Below are 12,049 nucleotides of genomic sequence, written 5' to 3' on the forward strand. Positions count from 1 at the left end.
GTCTTATTCCCAGATAAGGATACGTCTGGGGTGGGTGACTAAATGTTGAAGGACCGACCCAGCAGGGGGAAAATCAAAGCCCTAGTTTGTAGTGTCTGCCCATTTCCTTGTTGCGAATACTCCCACCATGGCTGATTTCAAGCCACCAACAGGATATGAATGTGGAGTTTGGAGCAGACGGGCAGTAGTTTGCTGTTGTATGGCATTTTGGCCACAGAGGTACGATCGATATCAATAATCTCAAGGGTATGGGTAACAGGGAAATAATTAGGAGGTGATGAGTTTTAAGCATCTATTACCTTTGTTTCTAAACGAATTTATTTTCACTGTAAGTTTATACCGTTTTATTTCTATGAATGGCTCTGTTTAGCATCAGCTCACAAAATTCCTGAACGTTCAACCACCAGCTGTCATGAACGGGTGTGAACTGGCTCCAGCACACCAAGGATACAATTACGGGAAAAGTGAAAGGCTCGAAGATGGGACAAAGAAATCAGCAATGGGGTAATCAAGGGAGGTCTGTAGCTCCATCCCACTTCCTGTTCTGAAAACAAACCTCATGGACACAAAGGACCAAGGAAAGAGAGTGGCCACATAGTTTGCTTAATAGAGAAGGCTGGGTTCACACCAGGGGATCTGCACCACCTCCGGAAGAGTGGGATCTTCCTGGGAGGAATTCAGGAGGAATCATACAATAGTGCAGACATCCCTCCCGGACCTAGAGGAGGGGGTGGGGTTTGTAGGTTCCGGCCTCCACCGAACTGGTGGGGGAGGCGAGGCAGGTGGGGAGGGGAGGGGTGGAGGGGTGCGCTTACGTTTTATAGAAGACCGGTTTGCAATGCTGAAGCCGGAGACATTCCGGTTGTGGAACCAGGGCAAGTGTAAGGCCATTTTCACCCCTTCTTGCATTTTGATGCGGGACACCGTGCCGTTGCTGCAGAAGGTCCCGATCTTGACTGTGGTGGCATCGATGCGGCCACTGATGGAGTGAGTGACGCCGTCCGGACAGCTCTCCCCGGGCCCAATCTGCCTCAGGCGAGGGATGGAGAACTGCAGCTCTAGACCAATGCTCTTGTGAGCTTTGACGTCCCAGATGAAGGTTCTGTTGAGGGTGGGCAACGTCGATGTTGAGGGCTGAAGCTGGACATCCCCAAACGGACAGGGGCCTGACATGCAGTCTGAAACACAGTCACAAAAGCAAGTCTGGTCACCAACAGGACCTCTCCTGACCGCTGGAGCAGATGCTGCCTGCCCCCGCCGCCCTCACCAGGCAGAGGCACGATCTCCTGGCTGTGTGGGTGCTGGAGGGGAAGCTGGGGGGCTGCGAGGAACCCTCTTCGGCCAGAGAGCCTAAAGGGACCAACTGCACCTCCTCCCCTCCCAGGGTGGGTAGCAGCCCAAAGCCAATCACTATTCCCCAAGGCAGGGGTGAACAACCCTGACATCCTTGTTTTAAGGGACACAGCCTGGCGATGCCCACATCAGCCTGTGGCTACACTTCAGCTACAATCACACCTTCGCTTACTTCCTCCCTTGGCTCTATGTTCTCACGGCTTCCTCGCTCCGAGGGCACCCTCTGGACAGATGACTGAAGAATCCCCACATCAGGCTCTGCTTCCAGAGAACCAGATGCAAGATACCTCCTAACTACTGTGTTTCCCAGACTCTGTAAGCCAGATGGGGGCCCTCTGCAATGGAACCTGGGCTCTGGGATACCCCATGTCCCCCTGGGTCTGAGACTGTCACAATTTCACAGTTGTGAAGGCACAGTGCTGAGCTCAGCCTTTTAAGACTGGTTTTTCCATCAATATACCAAGTACTCGGAACTTACAACCACCTTCACGGCTGGAACCCAGAGGCACAGTTATCATTCTGAGTCGGGGCTGTCATGCTGCTGTTTTACGACCAGTGCCGTTGAATTTTTTTTTTTTTTTTTTACAGGCAAACAGCTAATGACATCCTTTGATGTATCTTGTTTCCTCAGCCTTTTAAAACGAAGCAAGAAACATTACTCTTAAGGAGAAAATGAGCCCGTAGAAGAAGTGATAGAAGCCAAGAAGAAAAGGGAGACTTTGCTGTGTCTGGTGCAGGGAATCCTAAAGGCGCAGTGGCTTCTGGCCTCTGGAACAGGAGCTCTCCCCACCCCTAGTGCTGCTCCAGTGGGGTGTCTGAAAGGACCACCAATGCAAAGTGGGATCACGGGAGAATTTCAGAGCGGGCTAGGACCTCCAAGGTCATTCCCGCCCGAACTCTCAGTTTTGCAAGGCGGTCCTGGAGTCTGGGCGACAAGCCTGTTTGCAGCACACGTAATCCTAGGACGAAAGCCCAGGCTTGTGTTTGGTCCACCCAAGTTCTTGCCAACACATTGTGCTGCCTTACCCATGAAACAGGGTGAGATGATAAGGTAACGAAGGTAGCTAAAGCTAGATTTTGTGTGTGGGTAAAGATAGGAACTATTTTCAGGAGCTCGAGGAAACTCCATTATATCAAGTCACCTCTGGGGCACCTGGATGACTCAGTCGGTTAAGCATCTGCCTTCAGCTCAGGTCATGATCCCTGGGTCCTGGGATTGAGTCTCATGTCCGGGCTACCAGGTCAGCGGGAAGTCTGCTTCTCCCTCTGCCCCTCCCCCTGCTCATGCTCTCTCTCTCTTTTTCTCTCTCTCTCTCTCAAATGAATAAATAAAATCTCACACACACACACACACACACAAAAAGCCACACTTCTCAGGGTTTTCCGGCCACACCTCCAATGTGCCCAGGGCCACATGGATTGGCTCCTGCTGGGCTCTCATGGGATCTCTGAACCCTCTTTAGACAGTGAGGGCTTTGTGTTTCGTTTTGTTTCGTTTTGTTTTAGCGCTCTGGCACGTTTTGATATTAGGGTTGTAAGAGTCTTATTACATCAACTATGAAAATTCACCTCTTTCTGTGCTCTAGAACAGGGGTCACCAAATCATAGCTCATGGGACCAGCCCAGCCCAATCCTGGCCACCAAGCATAAACATGTGGGACATCACTGCCCACGTTTCCCTACTATTTGTGGTTATTTCCTCCTGTAACAGCAGAGCTCAGTGGTTGGTTTGGAGACGATCTGAGGTATTTACTATCCAGCCTTTCTCGGAAAAGATTTGCCAACCCTCCTCTGGAATGGTTTAAATATAAGAACTTATCTTCTCCTTAAAGTTTTATAGGATTCTCTATGTAACCATGTCTAACTGACCCAAACCCTGCGTTCCTCCATCTTGGACATGGTTTCCAACCTCCTCCTTGGTTATTTATTTATTTAGATCTCCTAACTTCCTAGGAGTTGATCTGGCTCATTTCATTTGTCCCTCAAATTAGTCCTTTTATTCAGATTTTCACACTTATTATCATAATAATATTATAATATTATCATAATCTAGAAATCGCCTCTGTAAATGTCATTCAGTCAACATTTATCCTTTCAATGCTGTATATCTGTATGTTCTCTTTCTTTTTTTTCCGGGGGAATAGTCAGAGATTGGTCTATTTAATTAGTCTTTATAGAGAACAGTGCCTTAGCTTTAGTTATCAGATGTAGTTGTTGTTGTTTTTTAAAGATTTTATTTATTTGACACAGAGAGAGAGATCACAAGTAGGCAGAGAGGCAGGCAGAGAGAGAGGGGGAAGCAGGCTCCCTGCTGAGCAGAGAGCCCGATGCAGGGCTTAATCCCAGGACCCTGAGATCATGACCTGAGCGGAAGGCAGAGGCTTTAACCACTGAGCCACCCAGGCGCCCCTATCAGATGTAGTTTTAAAGCTGCTGGTAAGTACTTTAATTTCTCTCTCTCTCTTTTTAAAGATTTTATTTATTTGAGAGAGAGCGAGAATGAGAGAGAGAGAGAGAGAGCGCGCGCATGAATGGGGGAGTGTGGCAGAAGGAGAGGGAGAAGCAGGCTCCCCACTGAGCAGGGAGCCTGACACGGGGCTCCATCCCAGGACTCTAGGATCAGACACTTAACTAACTGAGCCACCTAGGCGCCCTCCTTTTGGTTTTCTGAACTTCTTCCCAAGGTTTATTTTACTCCCTTTTCTTGCTTATCTATTGTCTGATTTATTTATTTTCAATGAAAGGCAAAATACATTTTCCGAGTATGGCTTTGATTGGATCCCAATTGTGTTCTCCTTGTTGTTACAACATGTAGGCTAGTAGTTGGCATGCCCACCTTAAAGCAATGGGGAGATTCTACATTTAATTCTCTCTGCCTGGTGCTTACATCTTGTGTCAATCTCCCTCCCATCCCAAGTTCAAATGATGAGGAATAACAACAGTCTCAAGTAACTGTAGTTTGTTACCTTGTGTGTCAAACATTTTTAGGCCATTAGTTTATTTCACCCTTAAGAGAGCCCTGCTGGTTTGTACACTGACTCTTATTTTATGGAAGAAAACACCAAGTCACAAAGCAGCTAAGTGACTAATTTAAGCCATGTGATGAGCTCACATGATCAGGAGCCTGAAGCTTGAAGCCAGACCCAGCTCCCTCAGCCTCAAAGCTGGTGTTTTCCCCACTGTGCCTCTTGGACCCACCTCCCCAGCCTTATGTCCCCAACTGTCCAATTTCTTTCCTTCCTTCCTCCTTCCCTCCCATCCCTCCCTCCTTCCTTCCCTTCAACCCTCCCTTCTTTCCTTTCTTTCTTTTAAGATTTTTAAAGTAACCTCTATACCCAGTGTGGGACTCGACCCTACAATCCCAAGATCAAGAGTCTCGAACTCCATCGATGGGCCACCCAGGAGTCCCTCCAATTTCTTTGCCTTCCCGCCCCCTTGCTCTCTGCTCCTTGTCAGCAAAATTTTAGCTTAGAATTTAATTAGTTTAAATTTGAATTAAATTAGCTTTCAAGCTTTAGTTCAAACACTTTAAACTTAGCACATCTGCTGGAGCATTCCAGACCTGAAGGAAGATCTATAGCTCTGTCAAGAAACAGTGTGGCACAATGCTCTGCAGAGCACTTGGGTTCTTGCCCTGCTGCTACTTAATAGCTATGCTATCTTAGGCAAGTCACTGTCTTTGCGAGTTTCTCCTAGGGCTGTTTTGGAGCTTCAACAATGTAACCTGTGTAAAGCGCTGAGAACCACCAACAGCCGCATCACAGCTAAGAAGTGTGAGTTTCAGCATCAGAGGCATTTCCCCCACCCCGAAACAGCGGCAGGGAGGCCAAACAGTGGTGAGTGTGTACTTACCGATATTCTTCTGGATCTCAATGACAAAGTGCTTCTCTGGGTCATGGCAGGTGAAGGAAAAGACCTCTTTTTCTCCAGATTTGATGGTCAATGAGGTTTTATGTTTTTTAGAACTACTGATGTAACAGGGCTTCAGTGGCAGGGGTCCCAGGGGTGAGGTCCCAGGCTTTATGAAAACCGTAATGCCACTTCCGTGCGGCAGGGCAATCTCAGAAACTCCTGGAGGAGGAAAGAAAAACGGAGTGAGCAGGATGATTTATTTAGGTCTCCCAAATTGCTGCCGCCTCCTTCCATTGGTGCAGGAAGGATGCTCTCTTTGACACCTTTGTTCCCTCCCTCCAGGTCTGAGAAGGGGGGTGGGGGATGTAACAGGACAGTGCTGTCCTTACCAATGAGAAAGAAGATGCCTGTTGCTGATGGGGTGTTGACACGCGTCTTGTTTGCTTTATGAATTTTTCTAAAACTTAAAAACACTAGACCACAGCCTAGATGTTTTGAGCAGTATGTGTTCATACTGCCACACCCCTTCTCCATATTGACCGTAGACCAAAGTCCACGTATAGAAACTGTCTTTCTCTCCGGGGAAGTATTTGTTTGCAAAGAGCTGCTGTCTCCCGACCCGAGTGCTTCACATGCCCAGTATATACACACACACAATAGTGGAGGCTAGGGAAAGTTTTTTTTTAAAAGATTCTATTTATTTGAGAGAGAGAGAGATAGAGTGCTTGCACGAGCAGGGGGGAGGGGCCGAGGGAGAGGGAGAAGCAGGCTCCCCGCTGAGCAGGGAGTCCCATGTGGGGCTCAATCCCAGGACCCTGAGCTCATGACCAGAGCCGAAGGCAGAAGCTTAACCAATTGGGCCACCCAGGTGCCCCTAACAATGTATTTTTTTAAATCAACTTTATTGAGATGTAATTTATATACATTAAAAAGGGCCCACTCATTTTAAGTGTTTTTTTTTTTTTCATTTTAAGTGTTTTAACAAACGTATGTACACACGACCACCACAACAGTCAAGGTATAAAAATTTTTCAGCCCTTCTAAATGTTCCTTTAATGTCCCTTTACAGTCAACCTCGGCTTCTGGTCCCAGAGCCCTCTCCATTGCCTGATCCAGACCTTCATTTAAACAGAATCCTACAGCATATTCTCTTTTGTTCCTGGTTTCTTTGCTCAACATGTTTGTGAGTTTACTCCGTGTTCCCACAGGGATTCGTCATGTGTTTCTTTTTACTGCTGAGTAATATTCCGTTGCCTGTATCCACTCTGGTTTATCTATCCACACACTTGTTGAGGGACATTTGAGTGCTTTCCAGCTTTTTTTTTTTTTTTTAAAGATTCTATTTATTCATTTGACAGAGAGAGAGAGAGACAGAGAGGGCACAAGCAGGGGGAGAGGCAGAGGGAGAGGGAGATACAGACTCCCCAGTGAGCAGGGAGCCCGACGTGGGGCTCGATCCTGGGATCCTGGAATCATGACCTGAGCCAAAGGCAGATGCTTAACCATCTGAGCCACCCAGGTGCTCCTGCTTTCCAGTTTTTGAGCACCACGTGTTTTCATTTGATCAAACCTGCTAGCTGCCGTGAGTTCTGTGCGCTTTCCCTCCCACAGGAAGGTAGGAGCACACTGTGTTTCCCAAGCTGGCCGCTGTGTGTGATCACATGTTGGGACTTTTGTCACCCTCTTCTTGAACCTCTTGCCCACCTTGTTCACTCTACTCTGGGCTGGCCAGCCAGCAGCTCTTTATACAGTAGTGGAAATTGAACCCTCAATCTGTGATAATAAACCGCAAATGTTTTCTCCATTTTATCAGGAAGACCTTTACCCTCTTTGAGCCTCTGTTCCTTCATTTGTAAAATGAGAGGGTTGGGCTAGAATAATTCTACATTTCTGGCCGGCTCCCAGTCTATGATCATCAGTACCTAAGGAAGAAGTGACTTTGCCACTTTGTCAGCATTCCTGACTACAGCCCGGCCGTGACACATGGCTTGGAACACTGGTGCCCCAGCTCAGCTGCCTTCCCAACTTGGCTTTCAAGTTGGCTTAAGTTTGCATTTTTTGGAGCAAAATGTCTAATCTCTCCAACTTCAGCTTGTACCCCTCTCTGCTTTGGTTACTGTGCTTGGGCCTCCTTTGCCTACTTCTTGAACACACTAACCTCTTTTCCATCCCCAGGGCCTTTGCACATGCTGGTCCTGATTTCTAAAAACGCTCTTTCTCTAGCAACAGCTGGGTTCTTTTTGTCATTCCAGTCTCAGCTGAAAGGTCACCTCAGAGTGGCCTTCCCTGACCAGCCCCCTGAGATGTTCCCCTCGACTTCCATTCCCAGTCTTCCTGCTTTTTGTCCCTCCCTGCTCTAGTCTTTTTTTTTTTTTTTTTTAAGATTTTATTTATTTATTTGACACCGAGAGACACAGCAAGAGAAGGAACACAAGCAGGGGGAGTGGGAGAGGGAGAAGCAGGCTTCCCGCTGAGTAGGGAGCCTGTTGTGGAGCTCAATCCCAGGACCCCAGGATCATGACCTGAGCCGAAGGCAGACGCTTAACGACTGAGCCACCCAGGCGCCCCTGTTCAGGTCTTTGACTGAGACCACTGTGTTACCTGTTCCTTTGTTCTTGCTGCCCATGATTGGAATGTGAGCACCTTCCTACCTTATGACCGCAGGAATCTGCCTGCCTTTTTCAGTGGTAGGTTCAGGATCTAGGCAGTGTTGAGTGCCTGTGTGGAGGCAGAAGTCAGGAGCCTCTCAAGGGCTCCAGGGAAAACTCATCTCCATATTCTTGCCTGGCTGCCTTTGGAAGTATCTCAAAGACATACCACCACCCCCGGATTTCAGTCTGGGCTAATCAATCTTGGTGGGAACCAGGGGCTCCGAGCTTCTTAATTAACAGCTTCAGAGAGAGAGAAGATACTCTCTGAGGCAGAAGCTTATTTACTCCAATGTTTCATCTTCAAGCAGCGTAGCCATTTAAAATCTTCAGAGAGAGAGAGAGAGAGAGAGAGAGAAGGCTGGAGGCCCAGGGATTCTTGAAGACATCAGATTAAAATGAAGCTAGACCTGTGTTCAGAAACCTGGTTATCAGACTGATATCCAAGTGGTGTATGTTCACCTTGTGTTCTTTTCCTGCAATCATCAAAAGGTCTTACCACGCTATCTGCAAAAATTCTTGGAACACCCAGTTTCGGAAAGCGTGGCACGCTCCTTCGTGGCCTCCAACCCCGGGTCTCCAGTGGGGCTAGGTCACTGTCACAGGAAGTGGCGTCCAGTCTCAGGACTGTAGCCAGGCTAGTTAGGTTGTCAATTTCTTCTCTACTCTCTCTCTCTTTTTTTTTAAGATTTTATTTATTCATTTGAGAGAGAGACAGAGAGAGCACAAGCAGGAGGAGAGGCAGAGGAAGAGGGAGAAGCAGACTCCCGGCTGGCTGAGCTGGGAGCCCTAAGTGGGGCTTGATCCCAGGACCCAGGGATCATGACCTGAGCCTCCCAGGTGCTCCTGATTATAAGTGTTAGACTAAGCAGATCGGCAGTTGTCCACCCAGGGAGGTGGAGGCAGGGGATGGAGCCTTTGTAGGGCCAGAGAACCATTCTGAATCTTGACCATGGAGGGGGATTACACATTGTACCCAGATGCCACAATTCATCAAACTGCACACTTAAAATTGGTGAAGTTGATTATATGTAAGTTATGCCTTAATAAACAAAAAAGAGGGAAAAACTTGTGTTAGGAAGATTGTGTTTCTGCACAAAGCAGGCACTTAATAAATGAAACAAACAGTAGTCACGACCATAGTTAAAATATGGTTTAATAATATTTTGGGGTGGGTCTTGTTTCTCTCGTGGTATGGGTAATATTTTCAAATATCTTTAAATTAGATTTCGGGAACAAGGCTAATCTCGCCACGATGCCTCCCCCCAGCTTTTCCCTCCTGCTTGGGGGCAGGTTGGTACCCACAACTAATTCTGGGTGCGTGACAATCTATTCTACAGCAAAGAAAAATGGACGATCCTTTTTAGAAAAAAAGTTTTTGTTATAGAATCTTTGAAATCATGTATTCATTCCATAAACATTAGGTTCATGATATGTTCTAGGGGACCATACCTGGTGCAAATGATTTAACAGCAAAAATCACTGGAGTCCCTGCCCCCAGGTAGTTAATAGTCCAGACCAGGGGGTCCTTTTCGATTTTGTTTTTTGAAGATTTATTTATTTATTTATTTACTTGAAAGAGAGAAAGCAGGGGAGGGGCAGAAGGAGAAAGAGAGAATCCCAAGCAGATTCCCTACTGAGCATAGAGCCCCACACGGGGCTTGATCCCACGACCCTGGACTGAAATAAAGAGTTAGATGCTCAACCGACTGAGCCACCCAGGTGCCCCCATTTCTAAATGGTCTCTGGAGGGCTTCAAGAATGATGAAGTTCCAAGGTCCAGAACGCCCACCATGGGACCTGGGAATCTGTATTGGAAACACTTTGTTTTGTCTGGGCTGGGAGGTAGGGATTCACTTTTACTATTTTTTCCCATATGGAAAGCCAACTGTCCCAACTGGTTATTGAACACCCCCAATCCTTCCTCCACGCATCGCTAATGTTAACTGTTATTTATATTTTTTATTTTGGATCAGAATAACCCAGATTTTCATTCTAACTTATTTTGCAAATCAAGAAGATGAAATGTTGAAAGGGAGCAACGGCTCACTTCAGGTGAGTGTACTTTTATCATTTCACCATGTTCCCTCTTGTTCTGCCTTCCTGGCGGTCAGCCCAGCACATTCCACTGCCCAGCCACGGTTCATAGCTCTCCTTCAGTACCTGGGACTGGAGAATCCCCACTCTCCTCCCAGCTCATCACCCAGAGGAAACACATGCGCAGTAAAACCTAGGCTCAGCAACTTTTATAAATCGTTAAAGATCGATTTGCATGATGGGTTGTTTCCTGGGGTCACAGCCAAGGACACATCATGCACAGGACTGCTCCCCTCATCCTCAATGATGCATATATTTGCATAGATTAGCAGAGGGGTCAGATGGGGAGTGAGAGGCTAATGATCCAACCATGGACATGCTTGAATTCTGGACTCCCCTTTCCCACCTTCCCCCAGCTCTACCAGTCAGTAGCAGAGAGACCCTCATTGCTTGAGTAAAATAACTTACAACTCATCACAGAGGCTCCGAGCGTCAGAAAGACATGTTGCTTGCACAGTTTCCTCTTCTACACTCACCATCATTAATCATACCCTGAAACTGGAAATCCCAACACTGGAATAAATCTCAGCCGCCCACCACGGCCATCCACCACGGCCACCCCCCACTGGGTCAGCTTGACAAATGCACTGTAATTTAAAGAAAGTGGTTGGGTGTTTTCTCTTTCAGCATCTCTTGCTTTCGCCTCCCTAGGAGTTTGGTATTCCTCTGGTGTCATATTTTGGAAGATCAATTACCCGGGTTCACAGAAACTCAGACAACGCTCCAGATTCTAGTGTGATTTCAAGGTCTTCCAGATGGAAAGAAATCCAAGCCAAGCTTCGCAGAAGCAGCGCGTGGGCTCCTAGGCTCCGTGGGCTCAGGCAGGCTCCCAGGCTCTGAGCTGCTGCTCATGAATCACATTTCTCTTCTTCGCTCTCCTGCCTTCCGACCTCTCCTTATTAGGACAACTTTACAAGTTTCTGCCTCACCAGCGGCTTCTCAGGCGGGAATTTCCAATTGTTTTAATCACCATTCATTATTCACCATTCATTAATCACCAGATCACAGGATATCCTACAAACGTCCCTGTTATTTCTTCTCCCTGTCATTCTATTTCTTTTCAAGGGAAGCACACGCAAGGAAAAGAAACCCAAAGAAGGGGATTCTACCAGACACGCACTGGGCAAGTTATCTGGCCCCGGTTTGCCAAGTAAAGTTCAAAAGACCGACACACGTGATTCCAACATTCTTAGGTGGGTCAGAACCAGCTGCCTCGATTCTGGGTGTGGTTCCCTGGGGGGCTTGGCTTCCAGTCACTCTCCATCCACCAAAGACGGACCACACAGCTTCCAGCAGGACCTGGGCCCAGCCTGGGCACCAGGAAACATTCATTAAGATGAATAATGCTCTGCAGGAGAGCCCAGGATGTCGCGGGAGACAGAACGCAGAAGCCAAGTGGTATAATAGTGAATCAGCGCGGCTGATCTAGTCACAGCCTGCGTGGGAGTCAGATTCCAAAGCAAATCTATAAAGGGAAGAAGTCCTTCTGGCCGAAACAGCCCCATCCTTTCTTAGGAAGAGGTCTCACTGCACGTCAGCATCCCTCTCTCAAGTCCACCGGCCAAGGCTGCCGTTGCTCATCCGTGGAGTGGAGTGGATCCCTGTATTTCAGGTTAAGCACCAAAGTAGTGATTGGATTTTAGGCGCCAGGTTTGCAAAAATACATTTTGTTAAATTCTGGGTGATCCTTCAGAGCATGGGATGCTCAGACCATGAGAGCCCGAGGAAGTAACACGAGAGGGGACGGCGCTTCACCTGTCCATGTCACAGCCACCCTGGGGGGACACTCACAACGCTTATACGAGCTCTCCTGCTTTTAGTCCCTGCGGGAACTGGTTGCTGTACTCGAGTAAGCTGTGTTACATTTGCCTGTCTGCCCACCAGACGGCACCTGAGAGTCAGCGACTTGAAGGCACCAAGGAGGGTTGAGGTACTCTAAGACACGGAGGGTCCGCTATTAACTGTCTAGGGGTGGTGGTCAAGGAAGGCTTCACATAGGAGGCATAACTTAAGATGGGTCTTGAAGAACAGATAGGAGTTTGCCAGCCAGGGCTAGTGAGATGGGTGTTAGGAAGGCTAGGTGGAGGGAAGAGCAGGTG

General features: G+C 47.7%; 1 protein-coding gene across 1 annotated transcript in view; it reads right to left on the reverse strand.

Annotated features, from left to right (window-relative positions):
* CDCP1 (CUB domain containing protein 1) overlaps positions 1–12,049 on the reverse strand; it is a 57,464-nt gene that overhangs the window by 22,606 nt on the left and 22,809 nt on the right. The window contains exons 2-3 of the mRNA XM_080831604.1: positions 5,206–5,424; positions 816–1,178 (exon numbers count right to left, since the gene is read on the reverse strand). Of these exons, the coding sequence (XP_080687730.1) occupies positions 816–1,178; positions 5,206–5,424 (582 nt within the window). The remainder of the gene's footprint in view (positions 1–815; positions 1,179–5,205; positions 5,425–12,049) is intronic.

Source organism: Martes martes, assembly GCF_963455335.1.
Source record: "Martes martes genome assembly, contig: scaffold_126, whole genome shotgun sequence".
In the NCBI taxonomy this organism is placed as follows: domain Eukaryota; kingdom Metazoa; phylum Chordata; class Mammalia; order Carnivora; family Mustelidae; genus Martes; species Martes martes.